This window comes from Vidua chalybeata, chromosome 2, assembly GCF_026979565.1.
Source record: "Vidua chalybeata isolate OUT-0048 chromosome 2, bVidCha1 merged haplotype, whole genome shotgun sequence".
NCBI classification, from domain to species: domain Eukaryota; kingdom Metazoa; phylum Chordata; class Aves; order Passeriformes; family Viduidae; genus Vidua; species Vidua chalybeata.
Window position 1 is genome coordinate 23,102,276 of NC_071531.1, and position 26,574 is coordinate 23,128,849.

The window sequence follows — 26,574 nt, forward strand, 5'->3', positions numbered from 1 at the left end:
CACTATCTGCCCATGTGAAAAGCAGTGCTTTATTTTGGTTTTTTTAAGCCCTCTTTAACTGCCCAAAAGTCTCAATAAGGTCTCCCCTGATGCTTGCTTTCTCCAGGCTGAGCAACCCAGCTCTCTCAGCCTGTCTTCACAGGAGAGGTGCTCCAGCACTTTCATGACCTTTGTGTTCCTCCTTTGGACCCATTCTAACAGGTCTGTGTCTGTCTTGTGCTGAGAACCCCAGACCTGGGTATCCTACTCAAGTGGGGTGTTACCAGAGCAGACTAGAGGGGCAGAATCCCCTCCCTTGACCTGCTCACCCACACTGCTTGTGATGCAGCCCAGGATGTGGCAGGCAGGCAGGCTTCTGGGCTGCAAGCATGCATTTCTTGTTAATAATTTCAAATCCGATAAATTCTGTATTATGCACATATATTTACTCTTTAAGTGTATTTGTTCAGTCATTGCTAATGAGATTTATTCTGTAATCTTGTCTGTCAATCTTCCTTTTGCACGGAAAAAAAGTATTGTGTCGGGAGTTCACTTCTATCCTTGCCTGTTCGTGATATACTGCATCTTTCCACCTGTCTCTTCAGATGTATGAAATTTGCAAACTGTGTTTAAAACAATTTTTAAAAACAATTTTTTAAAAGAATGAATATTGGATGATGTTATACTTAAAGAAAAATTAAAGGAAAGATTTTATAGAAACAGTGTCAACACAGAAATGCCATCATGTTGTCAGCAAAAAAAAATCTTTCCTTATTGTTGCAAAATTAATGATACTGTTAAAATATATGCCATAGCCTCTGAAACTTACTCTAATATTGACTTGATTTCTCTTTTCTTGCAGAGTTAATTTCTTAAGAGTTGTTTGGAAATTCAAGGTTGTTTTGTGAAAGGAATTTACTTGTAGCTTGTTTTCAGTGTACTTTTAAATAAATTCTCAAGTGTTCTCATCCTGGTCCATTTAAAAATGTCAGTTATGTACAGTGTTCTATTTAGTCTTATTTGTTGATTTGGATGGGTTCCTTGAGCATGATATTGAGAGAGATAGTAACAGAGAGAGACTGGATCCCAGTTTTGATATGGGAAGGAACGGAAATGTGCATAAAACTCAGGGGAAGATGAAACTGTGGGAGATTGATAAAATGACTTTTCTTTCCTATTAAGGAACTGCATAGTAAAAATAGAACAAAAACTACTGTATCCATTCTATGTTTCAGTCATATAGTTGGCTGATAAGAAGTTAGAACAGAATTTAAGTTTAGCCTTATTTTTCTGCATTCTAGAGAAATAAACAGTGACTGGTCCATACAATCCTGAATAGCATGAAAAATTCAGACCATGGTCCTTTTCTGATAGAATATTTAAATGTTAAATTGCCATTGGCATGTCTTCAGTAACATTAGGTATTAATACGAGTGATATTTTCAGTATTTAATTCCATTAGTAATGTAATTCTTGGGTACTATCAAGATTTTTTTTCCAATATATTTAATTGATATTTGAGAATGCAATTTGGAGACTGGGATTTTGAAACTTAATATTTTGTTAGGGCTTTTGTTCCAGTTCCATATCAAATACAACTTTTATTTGGATATTCTAGACTTACTTCCTCTTTCTTGGATAATAGCTCTTTATGTGGAGATTATGGTGATATTCATTCTAGTGCCAAACAACGGTGATTTCATCATCTTATCTTGTACAGAGTTACACTAATTTTTGTAAGGTATACTATGTGAGAATTTGGAAAGGTAATGGAACACATGAAGTAAGATACCTAAGATACCTAGATACCTAAGGCATTGTTATTGTGTAGTCTCATAGGAATATCAGTTGATACTGCCTTCTGAATATAAACAAAGCCTTCTCATTGAGGAATACTTTTTTCCACTCATGAATTCTTAGTGTATTAACCTTTAACCAAATACAAATATATTTGCAGTGCTTGTTCCAGATTTAGATAGTGTTTCAGGAGAAAATACTTGTGTGCTTGTAGTTTAGTTTTGTTTTGTAAAATTTCATTTGCAGAAGATAGAATGCAGTGTTGTGGTGGTACTGCAACTGTTCGTAACTTGTAGATGCAAAGGAATTATCTGAGTGTTTTGGAAAGGCTTTCCTTTTCCTGTGGTTACAATGCCGAGTCATTTGCACATATTATAATAAAATCTCTAGTACTCACTACAATCCATTCAAAACAAAGATCAAAATAAATAGATTTTTAAGAAAAGGTCATAGTTATATCAGAAATATTTTTCTCTGTCAGCATAATAGGTCAAGTGTGAGAGTAATGTTTTAAATATCTTCTAAGACTATTGTGCTATATAAACTTGAAAAACATATGTAAAATTACAGACTATAGAGATAAATTCAAACTTGTAAATCAGATGTGGTTTGAACCATGATTATTTGTACACACAATATCCTTTCCTGTGTGCAATGTTAAACTATATCAATATTATGAAAAAAATGCCAGATGAATGAACTGTCATTGTTAATACCGCATTTGTGACACTGGATCAGTAAGTTAGGTAACAGTGTTGAAGATTATAAAGCAGTATAACTATCATTTGTAGGCACACAGTTTGTGATAATTGGGAGTGGGGCTGCACCAGAGCCTTGTCCCCAGTGGGCCTCAGCTGTGAAAAGCAGGTGAGCAGTATTGAAGGTAATGAGACATGGAGTGCCCAGGTGCACTAGCCAATCACCAAAGGGAACAGAGGGCACAGAGGTGCAATGGATGAACATGAGGGGTATAAAAGGCTGGGCTAAAGAACAAGAAGGGCAGGTGCACCTTCTGATGTGGTATGGTGTTATTCTGTATGGGTTGAAGCCTTTTGAAGTGGCATGACGATACTCCATGGATCATGGCTGTCTCAGCTGGGACATAATTTGGCATAGATTTCATGACATGGAGCCTGAAGAATTCAGTGAGTTGCCAACAATTCTTTTTCAAGCCTTGCAAATTTATATGCTTTCTTACACAGATTAGCATATTCTGTTTCAGTAGTTCCTATGTCATGATAAGTGTCATGCACTTATCAAGCCATGTAACTTTGAGGTAGTCTCTTCTGTCTGAACGTAGACCTATGCACTGTCAACAGATATCAATCCTATGTGTTTAGAGTCACCAGAGGGAAATAAGTAATTCTGGGTTCATAAGTTAAATGTGTGAAACCACTCTATTGAATACAGAAATGCTGTTTTTCTCTTCTGATAAATTGCAGGGAATTCCTCTTGGCTGGTCCAAAGTTAAGCTGTGCAGTAAGTGAAGACATTCTGGCTCAGGGTGTCTGCGGAGACTGTTGATTATTTGCCTAAAAGATGGGAGAAATTGTATCTCTCACCTTGTGTTTGAGGTATTATAACAGCTTGCACATTCTTAGCCTGCAACTTTGCTACTTTCTTTTTTTTTTTTTGTATTGTACAATGAGTTTTTATAAGTTTCTACCATAAATTGGAACAGGCCAAGAATAATGGTATTTCTTTCAAAGCATACACTTACTGTGTCTTTTAATGTCCAACCACAGAGAAGATAGTATGAGCTATTTTGAGGTGGTGCTTTGTGGTATTCTGTCTTTGAAAGTGGAAGTTTTACTCCAGTTTTCAAAAATACCAGTCCTAATGTTTTACGGTATAATGTGAAGACTGAACTTTCTGATGCATTGAGGTCTTTAACTACTACTGAATGGTCAGGCATTTTCTTCTGTGGGAATGTCCAGAGGTTTTGTTTGTTTTGTTTTTCCATATCCTGAGTTAGCTCTAGGTCAGTTTAAAATTTTAAAATGAAAGTGACTGGACTAAGGAGTTCTGTGTTTAATTGTGTGGTAACAGAAAATAGCAGGGAATTAGTAATCCAGGAGCACTTTTCTGTTAGTTGACTATTTACACATTTCCTGAAACACATGAGACAACTAAAATGTCCTGAGTCTTAAATGTCTCACCTGTCTTCAACTAGAAGCTCTTCAACATAATTTCAGTAGTATACTTTACAATCATTGTAGTACATATTAAGTAATAAATAGACAATCTGTTTGAAAAGTGTTTAAAAATACACGTTTTGTGCACTGTGTGGAATATCTCCTCTTGGTTTGTGACTGATTTAGCACTGCTTTCAGTGAAGATGGAAGTGAAATGTAATTTAAAGGAATGTATTATAAGAGGTACTAGTCCCTCAAAGGATTCTATCCAGCACTGGTGAAGGAGGAAATCGGTCAAGTACAAACAATGTGGCTTTTATTACCTTGGGTCAGCAATAATAAACCTTTGTACTTCACAAGACTTTATTGTTTGCTTTTTAAAAGGACACTAACAAGGGTATTAAGCTCATGCTTTCTTTGCATTAACATGGGACTGACTTGCAGCAAGTAACTGTTTAGGAAAAGCTGAGTTTCAGGACAAACTAAAAGATGATGATTGTGTAAAATCATACAAGTATGTAGAGACAAATATTTCTGGGTTGAAAAGAAAAGTTGCTAATCAGATACTAAGTACCCCTGTTTAAACTTACCTAGTTCAGAGGGGGCTGCTGTTAAAGTTTTGATCTGTAATGTTGCATGGATTTGATTTTTATTAGACTCTATATAGTGTGAACTTCTTTGGAACTAAGTGCTTCTAAGTCCTTTATGGATTATTACATTGGTGTTTGCTTCTTAGTCATCAAAACTTTATTTTTATTTCTTTTTCTGGCATGAAAATGTGAGTTTTGTGCCATGTTTTGTAGTTGTTTGGCTGGCCAGTTTTGTTTTGAGTTTCTCTTTTTTTCTTTGGGTGTAACTGTGAGCTTACAATGATGATGTGTATAATTGTTTGATGGTAATATATGCGACCTCATAAGTTCAGCTGTAGCAACTGAAAGAGCAGAAGATACTGGAACAATATTTCAAATACTTGAACAATCATATATCTTCTGCAGAGGCGCTGTTTTAAACTTGGAAGACCTTAATGGCTGTGTCTTTTAGTTGAAATTACCTAGTTACCTGAAAAGGATTTCAGTCTGCTAAAACTTGTTATTGCTGTGACATGGCAATTTATTTAGCTTTGGTTCTTTTATTTTATTTTGCAAGGTGTGTGGTTATTTTTTTGTTTTGTTTTGTTTTGTTTTTTTTTTTGTTTGTTTGTTTTGTTTGGTTTTTTTTTTTTTTTTTTTTTTTTGGTTTTTTTCTTTGGTGGAGAACCAACTAAATTTCTTCATGCTGAATTTGAGTAAAGCAACCAGCCAAAACAGTTCTGTAAATACTTCCTGTCACCAGGGAAATTGAAGGTGAAGATCTAAGTGCTGATAAATGATGAGAGAGAGCTTTACTTGTCCTTGTGGGTAAAAATTTGATTATGAGAATGAAACTTAGAAACAGAGCTTTTTTTTTTTTTTCCCCAATATGAGATGTCCCTGCTTTTTTTTTTTCCTACTTACCTTTTTTGGAAGGGGATAAAGAAAATCATTGAGAAACACTTTTCATTAACTGAACAGAATACATGGAAAATGGTGTATTAATGATTTATTTGAATTGATTCTTTGTGTAGTACCAGAGGTAAACTGCAAGTTATTCATCCTCATTGAAAATTAGAAGCCTTTTGGCTTATACTGCTTCTGGGACATCCAGTTCAAGATACTGAGTGTACTACTAATCCCAGCTCAGGAAGCAAGAGCTGTGTATTCACAACTCACATCTATTCACAGACACAAAATCAAAGAGTATCTGAAGAGAGATCAGGATTCATTTCTTTGGATTGTACTAGAAAATGTTTCTGTCATAACATTTTTTGTTACTTCTTTTAAACTATCAAGACAAATCTTATAGACTAAAATTTGAAGCTTTATGATATCTGGCATAGTACTTTATTCATCTTGTTGGTTTTCCTTCTTTTTGCTGGAATCTGGGTTATTTTGTGTCTCATTTTGTTTGTGGTAACTGGAAGTTTAACACACTTGAATTGAATATGGTAACTTCTGTCCTAAACATCCATTTGTGTTAGTTTTAATTTTTAGGAAGCTGTTTCCTAGTGGGTTTAAGCACTTAAAGATAATTAACAACATCAGAAAAGATGCACTTTGAACACATTTATTTAGGAAGAGTCCTGAATTACTCAAAACTTGATGGGAATTTTTTGGCAGCAGTTAATGAACAAGTGTCGGGTTTGCATGCTTGGCTTTTGTTGTTTGAGAAATAATTAGGAAAGAAACCAATACGTTAAAAATTCTTTCCTTTAATATTTATGTTCCAAGAAGTTGTTCATGTGCTTATTTTAACCTCTCCCTACCTGAAAGAATCAATTCTGTGAATACAATTTGAATGTTATAACTGTAAATTCCAGAAAAGATCTTTCATGTATAATTTCCAATTTACAGATTCTTCTCCAGCTATTAAAATGTCACTTTTTGATAATGCTTTAATTACCTGAAATTCTCATCAGATGGAAGAGAGAATTTAATACTTCCAACTGTTTAGCTTGGCAAGTGTTACTAGCTAGACATGTACATTATTCTTAGCTTAAATATACTTGTCTTTTAAAACATGGAAGGCCAAGTTTTTTAAAAATTATAGTAATACAGATTGATAAGCTTCACTTCTAGCAAGTGTTTGGTATCATTTAAAATAAGCTGTTTGACTAGGCCTCCTTAATTTAGTTCAGCAAGTAATATAAAACTTAGTTTCTAGGTGAAAAAGGAGTTCATCTTTAGAGGTTTCTATTTCAGCAGTTTTTATAAAAAACCTTCAGTTTTGAAGTTGTGGTCTATCTGTACTTCAAGTGTAATATTTAAATAGGTAAAAGTAGTAGAAATAATGATTTTGCAATGTCCTAGTTTCACTATGGAAGAAAAGCTGTATCATCCACTCATCTATTTTCTTCTTATCAATGTTGTTTTTTTTTTTTGTCAGTGTCAGGAATTGCAGGTTGTAGAAGACTTTATAGAAAGAGCTGCAAAAATACCATTGAAGAACGGAGTAGGTAAATACTAATTTTATGAGAATTGTTCTGAAGATTGTGGATAGTAAAAGTTTTGAGAAGGGAGATGCATTTAGAACCAGTATTCTAAAACCTGTTTAGAAATTGAGAGGATTTATGGTTATCATAACCAGCAATCTGGTTACTTTCTGGTTTCATTTATTTATTGGTCCCTAGTATTTCAAAATAAATTTAGAAAGAAAGAATAAAGAGTCAGAATAAACTTTCGAGAATTCTGCATGTTTTCCTTAAGGGCACCCTGATATTTACAATATTTTTGTGGAGAGAATTTGTGAGCAAAAAAAAAGAAAAAAAAATCAAAAACCTGAAATTACAGAGAAACTTGCATTATTGATGTTCAGTTGATTGTCACTTTCTGGAAATCAAAAATGTGTCTCTGAACTATGTGAAAAACAAGAAACTTGACTGATGAGTATTAATTAGCCTGGTGATTCCCATGTCCTTAGTTCTTAAGGATTGTAGTTCAGTAAGATCTAAATGAGTGGGTCAACAACAAGAGTTGTTGACACAACTTCTTGGTATTCTCAGGCATACTTGTATGAAATTGAAAAGAGACTAAACTGAATTCCAGATGGTTAAATTGTTTTAGTGGTGTGCTGTTACAGGTTCCTTGTATACCGAGTAAGAAGGAGCCTAAAAGTTACCAGGTCTTTGGGATCTTTGGAAATTTTTTGTAGCATCCCCTTTGAGTCAAAAGGTAGGCTGTACTTTGAACATGCATTGCTACTTTCTTTTTAAGCTCAACTGAGCTGGGATAAAGAATTAATGATACTGAGCTTTCAATTGATTTGTTAAGGGTTGTGGCTGTCATCCAAAACAGAAAAGAAAACCAGTGGTATGCCAGTGCCAATAAAATTTGTGGAACAGGTAATCCAACGATCTTGCCTGGAATGTGATGGGTATAGTTCTTGCTGTGTACTGTCTCACATTATTGCTAAGTAGAAAGACATTTTTGCTCTTCAAGGGCTGCTAGGTGGAAATGGAATCACAGCACAATGGATGAATAAGAAGCATCATAGAAGCAAGCTCCTCTGGCAGGGCTGTCCATGGTGAACACTACACATGCATCTCTGTCTTCTGTGCCATTAAGGTCATAATCAGACTGTCTCTGATTTCAGTGCATATTGTTGAAGGATACAAAAAAAGCTTCATAAAAATTGTGATGAGACATTTCTTTTGTTGATTCAGCAGTATGAGATGTGCAGTTCTAGACAAAAAAAGGCATCCTATAAAACCTTCTCTAACTTCTTGTTATTTCTCTGATATGTTTTTCAGTGTTAGATCTGAACCCTCTAGAGAAATGCAGATCTAGAAAAGCAGTGATCTAAGACTTATAGTGAAGGATCCACAGCTGGCTTGCAGAATAGTGAAGACACTGAATTTGGCATTTTCAGTGACATTGGTTTATGGGTTGACATATTAATGAAAATCTAAACTTTCCTACCATGATGTCCAAAATCATCATCCTCATTTTGAGTTGCCCTATTCGTGTGCCAACCACATCTTGTAGTAAAAGCCCACAGTTGTTTGTGCCTTGTGGTTTCCCAAAATCATTCTCCCATGTGTTAATGTTATGATTACCAGTCTGTTTAGGCAGGCTGGTTTCTGCCAATTCTTTGTCAAGAATTATTGACACCCATATTTCCAAGTCTAGGCTGTTGAAGTTCCATCCCAAAAAAAGACAGCGATTAAATGGCAGACAAAGTTTGACATTCAGTAGTTAGTTTGCAGTCTGATACATATCACTTAGTTAATCTCTGATATTTAACAGAATAAAGTCTGTTGTGCTTGTGGCTATCAGTAAAGACTGTTTCACAGTAGGAAATGTTTCTTTTAACTGTAAATAAAAGTGAATGCATCTGATGATTTTTCTAGGCATCTGTTGAAGTCGGGGCCCATGCTTCTGGGAGTCAGAAAGCAGCCCCCAGGGTCACAGAGCTCACATGACCTAGTTTATTCTTCATTAAAACAGATGGTATCTATCTGAGCAAGGCAAACTTGGTTTTAAGAAAGAGCTGGAGATTAAAAGGATGGGAAACTGAAACAGATGGGTCTAATTAATGGGAGCAAATAAATAGGCAATCTAAGCATTAGTCATCTACATCAATAGCAAAATAGTCACTACATGACTACTCACTAAATTGTTTTAGCTGATCAAAAGTTGCAGGATTGGTTTACCTAGCATCAAAAGTATCTGAAATTGCATCAGAAATGTTCCCACATTCTTTATTCTTTTCTGCTGGGCTTCAAAGAGAACAAAATGGAAACTGGCTGTGGTGTTTTTGAATGGTATTAGGGAATCCAAAATCTTGTTTTGTAAGACTGAAAATACCCTACTTATGTTTGATACATAGGCCGAGTTGGTCCTTTGCAGTTTTTGTCCTCATTTTTTGTGTTTAACATGAGAAGGTTAGCTAATGGAGAAGATTGCAGGCATTCCTTCAAGCACTGCACCCACATAAAATTTGCAATGGAATCCAAGAATTTTATTGTTTCTGTTGTAAACAGATTATACTGGATTAGTGGTTAGCATTTTGCATATTTTATTCTTGTTGCAGGGACATTCTTCTTTCTTTCCGGATTTTTCATAGAGCAGCACAAAGGAAAGAAAGAGAATACAATTTCTATTTCTGCTCCTTGTTTCTCTCATGTGGAATGTGTATGGAGAATTGTTTACCTGGGGTGATGATCCTGGTGAGGATTGTTTGGCCTGATGGCCAATCATATCCACTTGTGTCTGGATTCTTGAGAAGAGTGTCACAAGTTTTGAGTTAGTTAGAGAAAGTAGGTTTGTAGTTTTAGTATCTCCTTTAAATAGTATATTCATGTATTATAGTATAGTTATAATAAAGAAATTATTCAGCCTTCCGAAGTCGGACATCATCATTTCTTCCCACCAGGTTCACCTGCGTTTACAAAATTAGTCTGTTTGCCCATTTAGTCCTGAAAATCCTGAATTGTGTTGCAGACAGTACAGGCACTCTTCTTGCTGTTGTTACTGGTGGCCAGAGACCTTCACTTACCGTATGCCTTGGCAGGGAGAAGGGGCCTGTTCAAATAAACTACAACTCTGCCTTCAGACTTGGTGTAAGAACAGCTGTTTTCTTGAGGTATGGCCTTATCATGTAGGTGCTTTGTTTTGCTCTGAAACTCTGGTAGCATGTACTAAATTAAACAGGGATACATGTAGGGAGTGTATGAAGCCACTGCTCTTCCTTCAACAGGATAGTACTTGGTAGATCCTAGGGTTAATCCAGAATGGTGCAGTTACCTCAAGTTCTCTTGGTTTGAGCCAAATATGAAATAAATATGAGTAGACTGAAGTGCAGATCTGTTTCCCTTAATTCTTACAGAGAAGTATAGGGTATTTCAATTTTAAGGTAATCATAAGGAATGTTTACTTATCTGTCACAAAAGGTCAGCTTCAGTTGAAGTTGAACACAGAACTGTCAGGTGATTGGGGGGGAAAAGTTGAACAGTTCTTTCATAGGGATTAACAGAAATTGTTCCATGAGTTAGGTATCTCCTCACCTCGAGTAGTGCTTTGATGGAAGACTAATAACACTGCCTTTTTCGCTGCCAAAAATCTTCCCTCAGATATATGGAGCTGGGCCTTTGTCTTGCTCAGTGCCACTTACTGCTTCAGGTTTTTAGTGTTCTTTTTATGAATCTGAGGGGCAGAATTGCCATCTAGTCAAACACAGCAACCTATTCTTATAAAACAGATTTACTTGACTGTGCTAAACAACCACAACAATCTTGTTGCAGCCTCCTACTTTGACTATCATCCTGTTTCTCCCTCTTCCCTATCAATTGCAAGGAAGAACACTTAAGGAATATTAGCAGAAATGGCTAAAAGTATGAGCAAATTTGAAGTGAGATTTTTAATTGCAGTAGTTTATTTATGCAAATTTTATCTGGTTATTTGAAGACTAGCTAAGCATAAAACAAAACAAGAAAAAGACATAGCAGTTAGTCCCATGGAAGAGTGGTGGGTGTGTGGGTACTGCCAGCTAATGCAGGCCTAATGGATTTTCTGAGAAGACCTGATGGAGAGAAAATGCATATTTTGAGAGGAGATATCTGAAAACAAGTGTTAGATGGCTTCTCGGTCTGTATTGTCTTGATTTTCATAGTTGCTTGCAAGTGAGCTAAAGATGTTTGAAAATAGACTGCCTGGGATCAGTTCAGCAATAAAACTGGTTAGGGTGGTTCTCTGTTCTCGCCTGTCTGTGTGGTCGTCTGGTTTTCCCAGAGGCTTTGTAGATTAGGGCCTTGCCACTATTCTGGAATAGCCTGCCAGGCTTTGCTGTTCCTGGCAGAGATGTTTTTACGGAGGAAGTGTTTCCAAAGTTAAAACTATTACTAAATAAGTCCCTGACAGGTTCTTCTTTGAAATTAGGTAGAACTTGTGATTTCTGTTATTATTGTTGTTATTTCTGACCAGTGGTTTGTAAAGATAAACTAATAGCATAAGGAAAAGTAAAGTATTCTAGAATAAAAATTTCTTAAACAAGTAGAACAAGTCCTGAAGCATGTAATCACTAGAGATCTAGGAACAATTAGATATGTGTTCACTTTTGACTTTCCTGTTGGATATGTCTGTGAAAGCACTTTGTTTGTACGAGTATGAAAATGCATGTAAAACCACATTTGCTTATGGGGTTAGTATTGTTAATTTCCCTGAGTCTGCATTTGGAAGTCTCAAGAATGAAAGATGGTTTCTAGTTTTAGTGTGCCATTTGACTATTGTTATTCTTCACAATGTTTTTACTCAGAATTTAAATTTCAGCTCCTAATTCAGAAATAACCAAGTTAATTTTTTTGTCTGTGCATGCAGTGTAAGTAATCAGTATTTAAAGGAGCTTGAACAGATGTCTCTGCTTGGAAGCTTTTGGGCCTTTTTTTGGTGTCTGTTGGGTTTTTATGTTATTTATTTGGGTTTTTTTTACTGCAGAAGCCTATCCCTGAGGAAATAAAGTTGTTTGCAGGTATAGTCATGTAATGTGACTACACTGTTAAAAGATTTCATTGCATGATAAATTTTCCAGGGTAACCTGATGGTTTACTTTGCTATAACAGCATTCTTTTTCTGAGAGCTATATATAGTTTTCATGGATAAAGAACTGTAACTTAGATAGGTGGGAATGTAAAACTGCTTTGATAGAATCTTTTGTGCTTGGACAGTGATAATCCTTGATATGTTTGTGTAATGAGAACTTTTATCTTGAAAATCTGCTTTGAAAACTGTATTGGTAGTGGAGCTGCAAATTCCATAAAACTGAATTGCTGGAGTTAGTAGCTTTTAGTGTTTTTTAGTAAATGCTGTGTCTTAAACACAATTCTAAGTGATTGGAAAGAAAAACTGTTAAATAACATAAAAATTTTTAGCTGAGAATACACATACAGTAAACAAGTACTTCAAACATAAATTGAAGCTACCAGAGGCAAAAATTCACTTTTTTTTTCTCATCTCCCCAGTAACGCAATTTTAGAAGTTCATTTGTTGGTTTCTTGCTCCTACCTCTCTCTCAAAAATGTTATTTCCTTTCACATACATACTCCTTTCTCTGTACCTGTTGCACATCTTAGGAAATTGTCTTTACTATAAATTGGCCATAGCTGATCAACACAATCTGAAATCAAGTAACGAACCAGTTAATAATACTGTAACAGTTCTGTGTGCTGCCTTTCCTAGGGTATGTGCAAATACAAGAACGATAGGGAGCTGAAGTACAAGCTTTTGACTTTTATGGAGAGAGTGACCTTTCACAAGTTAGGTGATTGGTTTGAATGCCAAGTGTCCTTTATAGTGGTACATAGTCTGTCTGAGAATGGGATTAAAAATATCAGGTGTACTGTTGTAATGGAACCTACGTGGCATTGTTAAATAAGAAGAAAAACAATACGCAGTCACCCAATGAGCTGAAATTTGTGTTGATCTTCAAATGTGTTAAACTGTGACAAATAGCAATCTGGCTAAATGTGCCAATTTTAACTTTGATTTCAAACTGAAAGAGATACTCAGTTTAGCTATATATGATTATCTTGAGTGCAATGCACTTAAAAGGAACTTTAATGACTATTGAATAGAGAAGTGCCTAATACATTATTTAAAAGTGCATACATTTTTATTTTCCTTCTTTATTCTTTAGAGTGAGTTAGAAAAGGCATACATTAAATATAAAAAAAGTGGTGCCAGACAGCTACTGTTTCCAAGTGATAGGACACTGAGCACTATAAGCAGATACTAAAAAAGTATTAATTTTCAGAAGGATCAGCAAATTTTATGTATTTTTTCCCATCACTTCCTTATCCTACTGAATCGCTTTGTCTCTCTGTGCACATTTAAGTTTATAATCTCCTCACCTGAATAATTTGAATTCCTGTAGGTTGTAATTTAGCAAATTATCTTTGTTCTTTTTCCCTTTTTACGCTAAGTTGTTGTTTCTGCTCCATCTTTTCAGGCACAGGTACCTTTGGACGTGTTCATCTGGTAAAGGAAAAAATGGCCAAGCGTTACTTTGCACTGAAAGTAATGAGCATTCCTGATGTCATTCGACTGAAGCAAGAGCAGCATGTGCACAATGAAAAGTCTGTCTTGAAAGAAGTCAACCACCCTTTTTTGATCAGATTGTAAGTTGTTGTATTTTTTTAAATTTATTTCACTCATACAGAAAGTGCAGTTAAAATACTCCAGAGTCTCATTGCAAGTTCTTATGTACTTAACCAATGCTGAGCATTTAATTTCTCATCTGTAATCTAGATTAAAATAGACTTTGGAATGAAGAAGAATCAAGAATTTAAAATAAAGAGGCATTATTTAAACATTCAAGCAATAATTTATTATAAGTTTTTTCTCTTTTATTTTCACGCTGTAGAAGAGACATTTTGCTAATGAAGAATTGTTAGGATTGGCTCGTCAAAATGACTTCTAGAATGATTCTTAATGTTAGAATGGTGATGAAAGTGTTTCTACATGTACGTGCTGTAGATATTGGTAAAAAGCAAAAGACATTCCTAGACTTAAATAGCTAGTTTTTGAAAACTTAAGTGAATTTTTAAACTTTTACTTTTAAAGAGTTTAAATAACTGCAGCACTTCTTGGACTTGGTATTCCTGTATTTGAGATTAAGTGATGGAACCTATTGAGAAGCATTATTTAAATGCAGTTCATAAAGAATACTTTTTAGTGGAATTGAGGCAACTCTAATGATCCCAATGGTCCCATTGTTAAAGAGAGAAGGTATCATACTTTTCTGCTAGAGTGCTTCTTGTGTATCTGAGTCTGTATCTATTAATGTCATAACTAAACCTCTGGTAATTGCAGGTTAATTTCCATTTATGTTTTCTCATTAATGAATATATGGCCAGCTATTAACTAAAATTTGTTTCCATTTACTTGCCTTAATCAGTTTTACATAAAATTACACAAAATTAGCATTAGTTAATCTATCTGCAGGGAGTGCAGCTTCCTGCCAGGATTAGGCGAGTATCAGAGGGAAAAGAAGAAGAGAACATTCAGGTAGTCATTCAGAACATGGAATGAGCCCTGCAGGAGGAGGCTTTTTCCCTGCTGTGGTGTTGGCTTTTTCCAGTATCATGATGCTATTAGTTTCCAGCTAGTGTTCAAAAATCCTGTGTGTGGCATGCTATCAGTATGACAAGCTCTAGAATATGTAGAGATTGAGATTCATGGAAGAAAGCAAGATGGAGAGGCTGAGTACATCTGATTAGACTAGTCGAAGTATGGATGGAATGGGGGGAACAGGATTTTGTATATGTTTCTAGGTACATCTGGAAATTCTTTAAGAGAAAACCCTACCAAAAACAACAAGCAGACTCACAAACTAACCCTGTCTCAGTAGGTCTGTGTGTCAGGAACAGCAGGAATAGAGAAATGTGGGTGAGGTGTCAGAGACAGGGAGGATGCATATTCATACTGAAGTGATCAAAAATCAAATGGGAGTTTTCCTGGATTTCATTCACACCTTATTTTTCAGGTTGCCAAAGGCAATTCAAATAGTTATCTTTGTATGCAAAGCAAATATTCTTCATGTCTTCTAGAGCTCTGCTTTTCTGTTGAAATGTCCAGTGAGATGTTGCATCAGCTATGCTCATGTAATTGTCCATGTGATGCCTTTTTCCTTTGTCGGAGGAGACTCCAAGCAACATAGCTGAAGTGATGTAGTTAAAATTTAGGTCAGAACAATATTTATGTGCTTTAGGTTAAACAAGGCGTTCTGGATGATTATCACTTGATTGTATGACAAATAGCACTTTCTGCAGCTTTTTGTGTGACTAAAAGCTTTTTTCAGCCACCTCCTGCCCAATATATATATGTATGTTAGTGGTTTTTTCTGTTAATTGTTTTACTGTCAGTGTTTAACAAAAACACGGAAAAATTATATAGTTCAGCTTTAATGCCTTTAAAGTGTGTTATCTGCATGGTCTGGTTTTTGCGTTTTCAGTTAGCCTCACCATCTTTAACACTGATAGTATTCTCCTTTGGTTGCAAAACAGGGGATAGGTGTCAGTGCAGCATAATATTTCATGATTTTATGATGGAAAAGTATAAAGTAATGCTGCACATAATTGATTTCTGGTGTTCGGAAAGTCCATATGTCTTCCTATACATGAAGAATAAGGATTTTTTCCTGTACTTTTGAGAAATACCTATTCTAAATATAGGGAGGTACAGTTTTCTGTAGACACTGAAGTTATTAATCTATGTATTTTTTAAACAATTTTTTTCTAAATGCTTCTTAGGTGCTTTTGCAGCAACTGATCACTGGAGATTCCTAGGCAGTCTTTACTGACAACTGAGTATGTGTCATACTCAGTGTGGTGCAGCTCTGCATAGTGATATGTAATGTTGATATGTTTTTGAAGAGAGGAAGAATTAATGAAAATCAACTATGCCTTGTAGTTGTATAAGCTGAAACAGGTTGTTTGTAGGAGTTCACAATGGCATCTGAAGTTTATGTAGTAAGCTGAATTAATGGCAAGTAAGCTGAGTTAACGGCACCACACATGTTATTCTAATCACAGCTTCTATGTTTTTTTTTCTTTTCTTTTTGTATTACATTACCATTTAAAGCAGTCTGAATTGCAAGTACAGAAATTCTTCATTTTGCTCTTTTTCATGTATACCAAATAATGTATCCATTTTTCTGTGGCTAGACAAACCTTTGAGTCAATTTTTGAAGAAATTAATTCAGGTAGAACTGCTGTGCTTAATGACGTAGAAGTTCCATTTTTTCCCCTCTGTAATGTCAGATTTTGCTCTTCCTCTACCATATATATGTGGTTTGCTTTGTTTCACCTACTTCTGCTCTTCTTTCATTGTTTATTGTAGGTATAGCTTTGCCTAATTACCTAAAATACACTTTCAGAGTGTTTTTGTGTAGTCATTATCAATAGCCAATTAATGATGTTGATGACTGTGATAAGGAAGAAGTTCCATAAAAGCAGAAGACAAGTCTGGGCTCTGCTTTCTCCATCACTGAGGGAATTGAAGAGCTGTAGCTGATACCTGTTAGTCTGTCTTATTTCCTTGGTTGCCTCAGTGCTACTGTCAAAAATAAAATCTTCCGGAGAAAGTGTCATTCACATGTTGGGGGAGTTCAGTTTCTGCTTATCTTTCCTGAAGCTCTATGCCCTGATTAACCATGAGGTACTTGTGATACTGCAGAAGAACTGACTAGAAGCTGAAGTAGCTTCTGTTCTTGTATCAATGAATCAATAATAAAGTAGGTAAGGATACAGTGTTCTCCATCTTTTATTATGGAATTAGGGATAGTTCTTTGTTTCAAATGGCAGTGTTCTTCAAGATGTTACCGCCTGTTTGTTTTTTTCTTAACTATTGAGCTACATTTAGGGGTGTGGTGAGTTGTTTCATGTAGATAGAATGAAATACAGCATAATTTCGGGGAATGTGGAAGAGAAGATTCCTGTATTTTATAATGAAGCATTTTAAAGCAACATACAATTTTTTTCTTTCTTCTTTACCTGTTCCTCTCTGACTACCACAGAAATAGCTCTTAAAGGTGGTAGTCTGAGGAATGGAAGGTACCTATCCTTGGGTTAATTCTGATGTACAGAAATGAATCTTGTTTTGCTGTCATTTTTATTTTTCTATTGCTTTTGTGAAAGATGCCATAGAAGAGCAAGTGTTGTCATCTGATGCTTTAGGTTTGGGATTGTGTATCTCCAGGGAAGAAGGCATAGGAGACAAGAAGGACAACTCTTTGATGTCTGGTTTTGAAAATATTGTCATGAAAGTTTACAAAAGCATATTCTGCCTACCCCCATCACTTTGTTAATGTTTGATAATATGAAATGTAAGGTGTGTAAAAAATGTCTGGTCTTTATATCAGGTCAGTTATTTGGTGCTTAGAAGAGACCTGTTTTGCATGATGAGACAGAATCTATCAATTAGTTTTTTTTAATAAGTACAGTCTGTGCTGTACTTATTGTCAACTATCTGGTTTTGTATTGTACGTTAAGGTGGTTACTTGAATGTCTTACATAATCCTGCTGGATTCTTGGGGGTTTTAATATTTGCAGACAATGAATCAGAAATTAGTTATGTACATGGTTTGGGTGGCAGAGGCCATTTTACTGACATTTACTTGTAAAGCAAATCAAAGACATAATTTCTTTATCCAGTAAAACAATACTTCTGTTACAGATTTTGGACCAACCACGATGAACGTTTTTTATATATGTTAATGGAATATGTGCCAGGAGGGGAACTTTTTAGTTACCTGCGCAACATGGGGCGTTTCAACAACAGCACAGGACTGTTTTACTCAACAGAAATTATTTGTGCAATAGAATACCTGCACTCCAAAGAAATAGTTTACAGAGACTTAAAACCTGAAAATATATTACTAGACAAAGAAGGACATATCAAGCTTACTGACTTCGGATTTGCAAAAAAACTGGTGGACAGGTAAGTCAGGTTTTGTTCTGGTAGTTACACTTTGCATGCTAAACAGTTAGAAAAAATGTTTGATTTCAAGTGCTCGGCATTTGGTTTAACAGTCCGTGTGGTTCATACATGTCAAATCCCTTAATATGAAGGAAATTATCATCTTAAAATGGCTGTATGGAAAGCAGTATTACCCCTTAAGTATAACCAGGAGCAATATCACACATAAGCAATGACATAAAAATATTTTTATGTAGCTGGTTTTGTATGCTTAAGTTTTCAGCAGTCATGTTGTAAAAAGGGAGTTCAGGGAAATAATATGAATAAATACTAAGATACATAAATTAATCCTCCATACATACAGAATATGTTTTATAACTCATGTTTCTTCTTAGATATTTTTGAAGTGTGATTTTAAAACTGGATACAGCATTTCCATGAGTCTGTGGTGAAAATGAAACTGCAAAAATCTAGACAGAAACCATAAGGCAGCTTCAGCAGAACTCATTTATTTAAATCTAGCTTCTCTATTACTGTCAGCTTTAATTACATATGTAAATTTTGATAATGCAGAGGCTTCCCCCACCAGTGATTTCTCTGTTCTCTCTGTTTGGACTATTCTTCCAAGACCGTAATACATGTTTTTAAGAGTAAGCAAGAGCATTGGGATTCACTAAAAGGGAGGTAAAAACCATCCTGTTGTATCAGAAGAGTAGTGTGACAGGGTTTGATGTTATGCCTTTGAGTCATCTCTTGAGGGAGATGGTATTTGATTGTTCTGATAGAGGCAGCACAGTGCTGAGTTAGGTGTTACATAGGTGCTCATCCTCTTCAGTCATCAATCTGTTTGATGCTGCTTCAGCAACAATCAGGACCATGTGTGAGGAGAGTTCTACAAGGTCAATTTGAAAGGAGTGTGTGGATGAGGGTCCGTAGTGATGCAGAGTCCCCAGACAGGTGCAAAGGAGCGCTGCTTTATTGCAAAAAACAGGCCTTTTAAGCAGTTAGCCCATTATCAGCTATGTATTTTTAAATCATAACAAACATAATTCAGCCACCATACACCAGGATGTGAACACACCATGGTTACATAATTCGTTTTTCTACCCCTAATTCAGCTGAGTCTTTCCCACAGTCCTTTTCTGCTTAGCCAAAGTAACAGGCCTGAGCCATGATTTTACAAGGCCTTTCCCTTTTTAAGGTTTTACTTATCAGTAACAAGAGTGGATCTGAGGAAGCTGCTTAATGGATCCCTTAGGAAGTAAAAGTCAGATGAGACAAATGAAATGACAAAATAGAATCAAAATTCACCTTTAAGGTCTGAAAATCTGTTTTAAAACCATAGAATTTTATTATGAGTATATTAATTCAGTTTCCACTGGGCAAGCAAAAAGGCCTACCAATGCTGGCCTTTCATTTTAATACTTTGTTTTTACAGCAAAAAAAACTTTTTTCAGGAAGAGCTCACATACTTCCATGCAAGAATGTAGTACAATCTATTTATAGGGCATTTTCATGCAAGTACTTATGGTTTGCTGTTTATATGTAAATACTGCCACTTAGTGGTAATTCTTGTTTTGTGTTTCTGTGGGTTTAAGCACAAGAGAAGTAACCCTTCATTAAATAAGGTGAGAGTTAACATCAGAGTATATTTTTCAACCAGGTAGATGAATCTCTAAGAGTAAAATGGTTTAAATATATTTTAGGATCTCAAACTTAGTTATCACTACTGATTTTAATTGGGTTTGTATTTTCCATATTGCTTGGGGGACAGTTGAGTTGATCGGTTTGTGTTGAATCCTAGAAGACTATAGTAGTTTTATATTCGTAGCTGATTTTCCTTCAAATGTACAACAGGTAACATAAATGCAGAACATAAAATTGAAATGAGCAAAAACATAATCAGAGCATAGGTGGCAAAGATTGCACAGTTGGATCTATGCTAATCTGGTTTAGTTTTTTATGTTGCTGTTTTTTTTTGAAACTACATAGTATTCTCCCCACTAGCTGAAGTCATCTTCACAATGTTGGTTTTGTCATTGTAAAAATAGTTATCAGCCCTTTATCCACTACCACACTCCGGTAGGTGCTTTTGTTCATGGCATAGCCGATTTGATCAAAATTATAGGAGATATTTTGTCATTTTTATGCATGGCAAATATCTGTACACATGAATCTTATGTGTATGGGTGTCAGTGAGTGTATAGATGTGGGCATATATACAGCATACGTGAATGGCATAAAGAAGACATGAAGTATTTATATTCTTCAAACATTGTGAGGTAACCTGCTCTCAGGATCAGCAGAGACATTCCTAGGAAGAAGAATGTAAATGAAAACATGGTCTGCAGAAGACTTTGGATACGATCCCACATTCCAGATACCTAATACTTCACATGAATGATTCTCTAGCTGCCTAATTAGGGTTTTTCTGTAGACATTTTCCTTTCTTCCTACTGCCATGTGTGAAGGGATGAAATATTCACCATGTCCCTCTTCAGTTAAGATGCTCTTCAGAAACAGTGTCTGGCTCATAGCTCACGTTCCCACTGTGGGAAGCAGCCTGCACCTGTATCTTTTTGTTAGTACAACTTCTGAAGGGCTATACTCTTAATATTTTCCTTTTACAGAGGAAAGAGAGGAGGTTTTCTTTGCTCCTTCTGTTCCTTGTTGGTATGTCCTTCTGTTTATCCTTGTTCCTCCCTGCTCACTCTTAGTGTACATTTAAAAATTTTAAATTTTTTCTCCAAAACAGTGTGTCTTTGCCTCAGCTGCTGTTTATTTCTTCTCTTTTTCACCTTTATGTTGCTTAACTGAAGACTTAATAGCCTTTTCAGTTTCTTGTAAGTACATTCATATAAAATAGATGTGCCACTACTTCTAAAAAACGGCACTGTCAAGAAGAAAGTTGGGGAGGGGTTTTTATAAATTACTGTTGCCTGAAGGCTGTAAAAAGGATTTCCTTGGAACTTTACAGCTGTTACATTTGTAGGCCTTTCTCTTTCTGAAACGCATATGCCTCTTTTTGGGTATAGTATTTTTATTGAATTTTTTTTCTGTTCTGTTTTCCATTTTTGTGTGATTTTTGGTTGGATTTTTTTGTTTTGGTTTGGGTGTTTGGGGTTTTTTGGGATTTTTTTGGGGGTTGGTGTTTAATTCCCATGTTCTTTCAGAGCAGGACAAAACTAATCTGCATGGAATTTTATGGTTTTTTTAATGGACAGATTTCACTCAGAAGGTTATAAACATTTTAGGTGAAATTAAGACGAGTGGTCTTTTTTTTTCCTGGCATGTTACCATTAATTTTAATTTACTCAGTTTACATTCCTAAAAAAGAAATATACCTGTGAGTCTTTCTAGAAACTTGAGAAGTGATTAATCTTAAACATATTGGGGATAGTTCTGCATTGTTGCATAAGCTGGATGTGCATCATGACTTTTCTACACAGTGGATTTGAAGAGAGAAAGACTATGTAAGACACAGTAAGTCTAGTTTGCAAAGCATACCTTTTGTCACTGTAGAAGCAAGAAAGAATGTCTTGCAAAACAAATTTTTGTCGGCTGGATGCAAAGCAATATTTGTTAAATATAATTATGGAGAAACTGCAATACTTTCTTGTATTTCAGCTTTTGTCTTGAAAATTCAGAAGAGTGAATATTTTGTAGCAATTGAAGGGAACAGTCTATTCTTATCTTTCTGCATTGTAATTTATCTTCAAAAAAGTTATCTGGAATTTCAGATGAATATGCAGTAGCTATGAAATAGTAATGATAAAAAATATTTTAAAATACTTTATTTTTGTAGCATCTACTTGATGTGTTTTCCAAAATATTAAATAGTCTGTTTCATGACCAGCAAAAGAGGAAATACAAGTTTCCTTTTATGGAACCTATTCCACAAACCTTGTGGCACAAATGCACATCTTAGAAAAAAAACATTAGCTTCTTCCAAATTTTTGTGTAGTTAGTAAACATACATTTCTTGATTGAAATTAAGGAAGTAGGTAATGTGGTGGTAATAAATTTTACCTCCTAGTGCAGCTAGGAGACTTCAAGTTACATTGGCCTTAATTCACAGTTTTCCTCTTGCTTGAATAAAAATAGTAAAACTGTCAGCTGCTTCATTTGCATAGCTGCCTAAATCAGTATGATTAGGTAACACAATGGATACAGCTTTTTAAATTTGGGAGAGGGAGAAGTACTTCATTTTAAAAGATGACAGAGCTTTGCTCTGTTATTAATTTCATAGTCCTGATATAGGTAGCTGCTAGATGGCAGTAGTGTTAAGCAGCACTGCACGTAAAAATTCAGTATGCTTGACTTGGAAAATTAGTGTTTTTATTTTTTAGATAAATTCATGATAAAAAATAAAGATGTATTCTTTACACTTAGGAATGTAGCTTCAAGAGCCTTGAAGCACATTGGATGCAAAATGTGCCTAACACTTCTAACAGTTTAGCTGGAGTAATTTGGCTTTTGCCATAGTAAACTGAAGCTTAAAGAAATTCAGGTCGTAATTCTTCATTTAAAGCCTTAACTGACTGTACAGCTCCCCTTCCTTTATCTTAACTGTTTTTATGAATCAGGGCTAGGACTTAAAAAAAAAAAAAAAAAAAAAAAAAAAACTGAAAAAAAATTATCCCAAAGCTCCCTTTAAAATATTTCAAAGAGTCATAGAATATGCTGAGTTGGAAAGGACCCATCAGAATCATCAAATCCAAGTCTTGGCCTGGCCCAGGACATCCCCAGGAGTCACATCATGTGGCTGAGAGAGCATTTTCCAAGCACTTTTTCAGTTTGCTTGGGGTTGGTGCTGTGGTCACTTCCCTGGAGAGCCTGTTTCAGTGCTCATCCACCCTCTGGGTGAAGTACCTTTTCCTGATATCCAGCCTAAATATCCCTGGACTCAGCTTCATGACATTTCTTTGAGTACTCTCACTGATCACAGGAGTGAAGAGATCAGTGCCTGCCCCTCTGCTTCCCCTTTTGAGGATGCTGAAGACTACAATGAGGTCTCCCCTGAGTCTCCTCCAGTCTGAACAGACCAAGTACCCTCAGCCCCTCCTCATAAGGCTTCTCCTCCAGACCCTTCACCATCTTCATTGCCCTCCTCGGAACATTCTTTCGTAGCTTAATGTCTTTTTTACATTGTGGTGCCCAAAACTGCACACAGGGCTCGAGGTGAGGCCATGTCAGCGCAGAGTAGGGTGAAACAAACATCTTCCCTGCATTCTCAGAAAAAAAGAAATTGAATTAGCATTACTTCTAAGGGTGATTGCTGTTTGTCTTAATGTATTTGTTCAGGAGTGTGTTACCAGTTTGACTGGAGTAAATTCTTCCTCTCACAAACACTTAGGTTTTTTTGGTGCAAGTTAGAAATTGTGCAGTGACCATTTGTGATTATATTCTTTGTCATATTTTACTAGAACGCCTTTTAAAATGTGGTACAATTTTCTTTTTCTTTGTGCTGGGATTTCAGTTTCTCTTGAATAGGTGAGCACATTTTCAAAGTTTCATCTTCTGACTTGCCAGGGAAGGGTAATTTATTAAAAATGAGAGCACCTTTTTTTCTCAAGTGTATGTTTAAACCGAAGTCAAGGGAGTGAAGCCAGGCAAATTCTACATGGGCATTTTTACAATGAAAAGGTCACATTTTTGGAAGAAATTATTTCAGAATATTCTTATTTTCAAATGTAATTTGGTCTTTGTAAATATAACTGCTTAGCTTCAGTTTGTTTCATGTCTTTATAGAACTTGAGCTTCAATTAGTTAGTAATATAAGAGTTTTATTCTGACCTTACCATAGAAAGCTATGACTAAAAATGACTTAAAAATATATCACAAAAAGTATTGCTTACTTATCTCACACTTGCTTGACTACGCCTTGTGAATATTTTAAATAACTAAAAATACAAATGTTTCCCTTTTAATGAGTATTGTAGAAGTGATGACAGGTTAGATTTCAATACTATTTTAAAAACTTTACTAGATTGTAAAACAAATCCTCATGTATGTGCTGTTATTTACTGATTTAAACTACTACTGCTTTAAGAACTCCCTCTTTCCCTTTTCTTTTTTCTAAATGAAATTTTGTTTTTCTGGAAAAGGCCATTAAGCTTGTCTTTGCTGGGCCTGTCAGAAGTAGTCCATGAAAAACACTGTTAATAATTGAAAGCAATGTATAGTCTAATGGGTAGAGTACCACAGCACCAGCTGGGAAACTCTGTGCACAGGTATTTTCTGAGATAGGAAGTTTCTTAGTTTGCATATATCTGTGTTCCAGGAGAATTGTAGAACATCATCAAACCAGTCTGTTTAGATCTTGTAGAGGCCTTTCTTATTTCTATGTTTCTTTGTACAGTAAATACATAGGTATATGTTGGGTAGTTCTTTACGTGTGTGTTTGGTTTTTCCTATTACTGTTATTTCAGTTCCACTTTGATCTGCTTTTGTTGTTTGTTTTGTGTTTTTTTTTTCCTTTCTTCTACAACCAGAACGTGGACTCTCTGTGGCACTCCTGAGTACCTTGCACCCGAAGTTATACAAAGTAAAGGCCATGGAAGAGCTGTGGATTGGTGGGCCCTAGGAATTCTTATATTTGAGATGTTGTCAGGGTAAGTGATAATTACTGTATCACAGCAATATTATGTAATACAGAATTGTTTGCTAGTTCTGTTTACAGTATTTGGATTAGCAAATTTGGGCTAAATTTATTATTGATACATCAGTTTAATTTCTGCCTTTGAAGAAAGGAATTGGAAAGCTTTACAAAACAACATATATCACTGTTGTTACAGTGATGTAAACATCAGTAAATGTTTTAGGATTTTGAGTTCATTGGTTTTGTTTCTTGATTTGGGTTTTCTTTTCGGTTTGGGTTTTTGTGGTTTTTTTGGTTTTTTTTTTTTACTTAATACTTTTTTAACATCTCTTTTCCTTATGTGTTTTGGAAATTCAGGTTTTGCTGAAGTTTAGATTTTTATTCACGAGGTCCGTTACATTTAAAGGGTAAAGAACAGGACTACTTCTGTAATTAATTTCCAGTGTAGGGAAATCCTAGTTACAGTGGGAGCTTTAGTATGTAAAAATGCACAGTGGCAATTAGGAAGACATTTATTAACGCAGTTTGTAATACAGCTGAGCACTGATTTCTTTAAACCAGAGGAAGAACAGCAAAAAGCTTCATTGGTCTGTTTGAAATCAGTTTGCTCAAATGCTGCTTTAGCTGTTGTGGATTTTTTTGATAAAGCAATGTTCTCAGAAGTTACAGATTCAAAGTGAAGAAACAGTTTCTGGCATTAATATACTTAACTATTCATGACTTGTTAGTATTAGATAAAAGTAATTGTTTCAATTTGCTCTGATTTCAAAAAATAAATATTTTCTTCAGTAAAATAAATAACTGATATAAGTAGAATGTGAAATTGTGCTTGTGTGCTAAACAAAGCATCTATGTGGTTTTCCTTTTACTTTTTTTTTGTCTTGGCTGTGTTGTTTGAAGGTACTTGAAAAAAGATTTGGATTTTTGAAAGCAATTGGCTTTGCCATGGTGGGTGCTGTAGGACAAATGCAGATGAAAGCAAGGCTTTCATGGCTTCTGAAGAAACAAACAGCTTCTTTCATCAGTTTGATTTCATAGATCTGCCTTCTTCATAGTTTCATACCTTCTGCCTGGTATTTGGCTCAGTGCATTCTACACCTTCTTGGTCCCCAGGTGCATCAGGTGTCCTCTGAGGCCTTTCCTTATAAATCTGCAGCCTTGCAGAATGATCAGAACAAAGTGTCCTTGCTTGGATTTATTCATCCTTTTCTCTGTGCAGTACTGTCTTTTCAAAGTGACTTTGGTGACTCTTCCAGTCTTGTCCAAGCTTGTTTGGACAAGCTTGTAAGTTTGCCTGAGCAAGTAGCTCCCCTGATGGATGGGGTGGTTGCTTCAGAGCTCTAATCCGCTGCATTGTACTGTTGTGAAGTTCACTCAATAGTAACACAACTTTACCCAGCACAGCATTGCTACGCAGTGCTTGCTTTCTGAGTGTCCTGAAGGCTCGCATATATATTGACTTTGAATCTCATGACAATTTGTAGACAGAAAAGCAATAAAAATAGTTGCTGGCTGACCCAAGCAGGCTTGGCTGACTGGTCTAATATGAAGTTTTTATTTATGTAGACTGATCCATACAGAGACCAGGCTTCACCTTTTTTCCATTGCTTCCTGTAAGGTGAGCAGCCCAAGTTGGTTAAAAGAGTCCTTCTCAGAGAGAATCTGAAAGATTCTCAGAGAGAAAAAAGAGATTCCCAGCAAGCTTGTTGTCACTAATCTTAGTCCTAGACAGCAGGAAGATTGTAGATAAGTATCTGGGCTATAATAAGAGTGCAGGTGTTCCAGTCACCCAGCTGTGATTTACCTTCCTGCCATAGGTTTTAGTGGGACCACTCTCTGTTAGGTCTGTGTGGTCTCCGTGTAAGTGGATATTGGACCTTTTTTATTTGCATGCCTTACAGAGATGTTGGTAGGATTCTCTCCACTAGACCTCTAATAGAAACATGGTTTGCAAAGTTAAAATACTGAGTACAGGTGGCAGTCAAGCAAGATATTTGGAGCCATTGAGACCTCAAGACTGCAGGGTGCTGAAGTATGACTTCTGTATACTCTACTGGTATATATTGTTCATAAAAAA

The 26,574-nt window shown here is 35.6% G+C and overlaps 1 protein-coding gene across 1 annotated transcript in view; it reads left to right on the forward strand.

Moving 5' to 3' along the window:
* The window catches only part of PRKX (protein kinase cAMP-dependent X-linked catalytic subunit), a 55,493-nt gene that overhangs the window by 12,618 nt on the left and 16,301 nt on the right, over positions 1–26,574 (forward strand). The window contains exons 2-4 of the mRNA XM_053935793.1: positions 13,428–13,596; positions 17,654–17,917; positions 24,391–24,510. Coding sequence (XP_053791768.1) covers positions 13,428–13,596; positions 17,654–17,917; positions 24,391–24,510 — 553 coding nt within the window. The remainder of the gene's footprint in view (positions 1–13,427; positions 13,597–17,653; positions 17,918–24,390; positions 24,511–26,574) is intronic.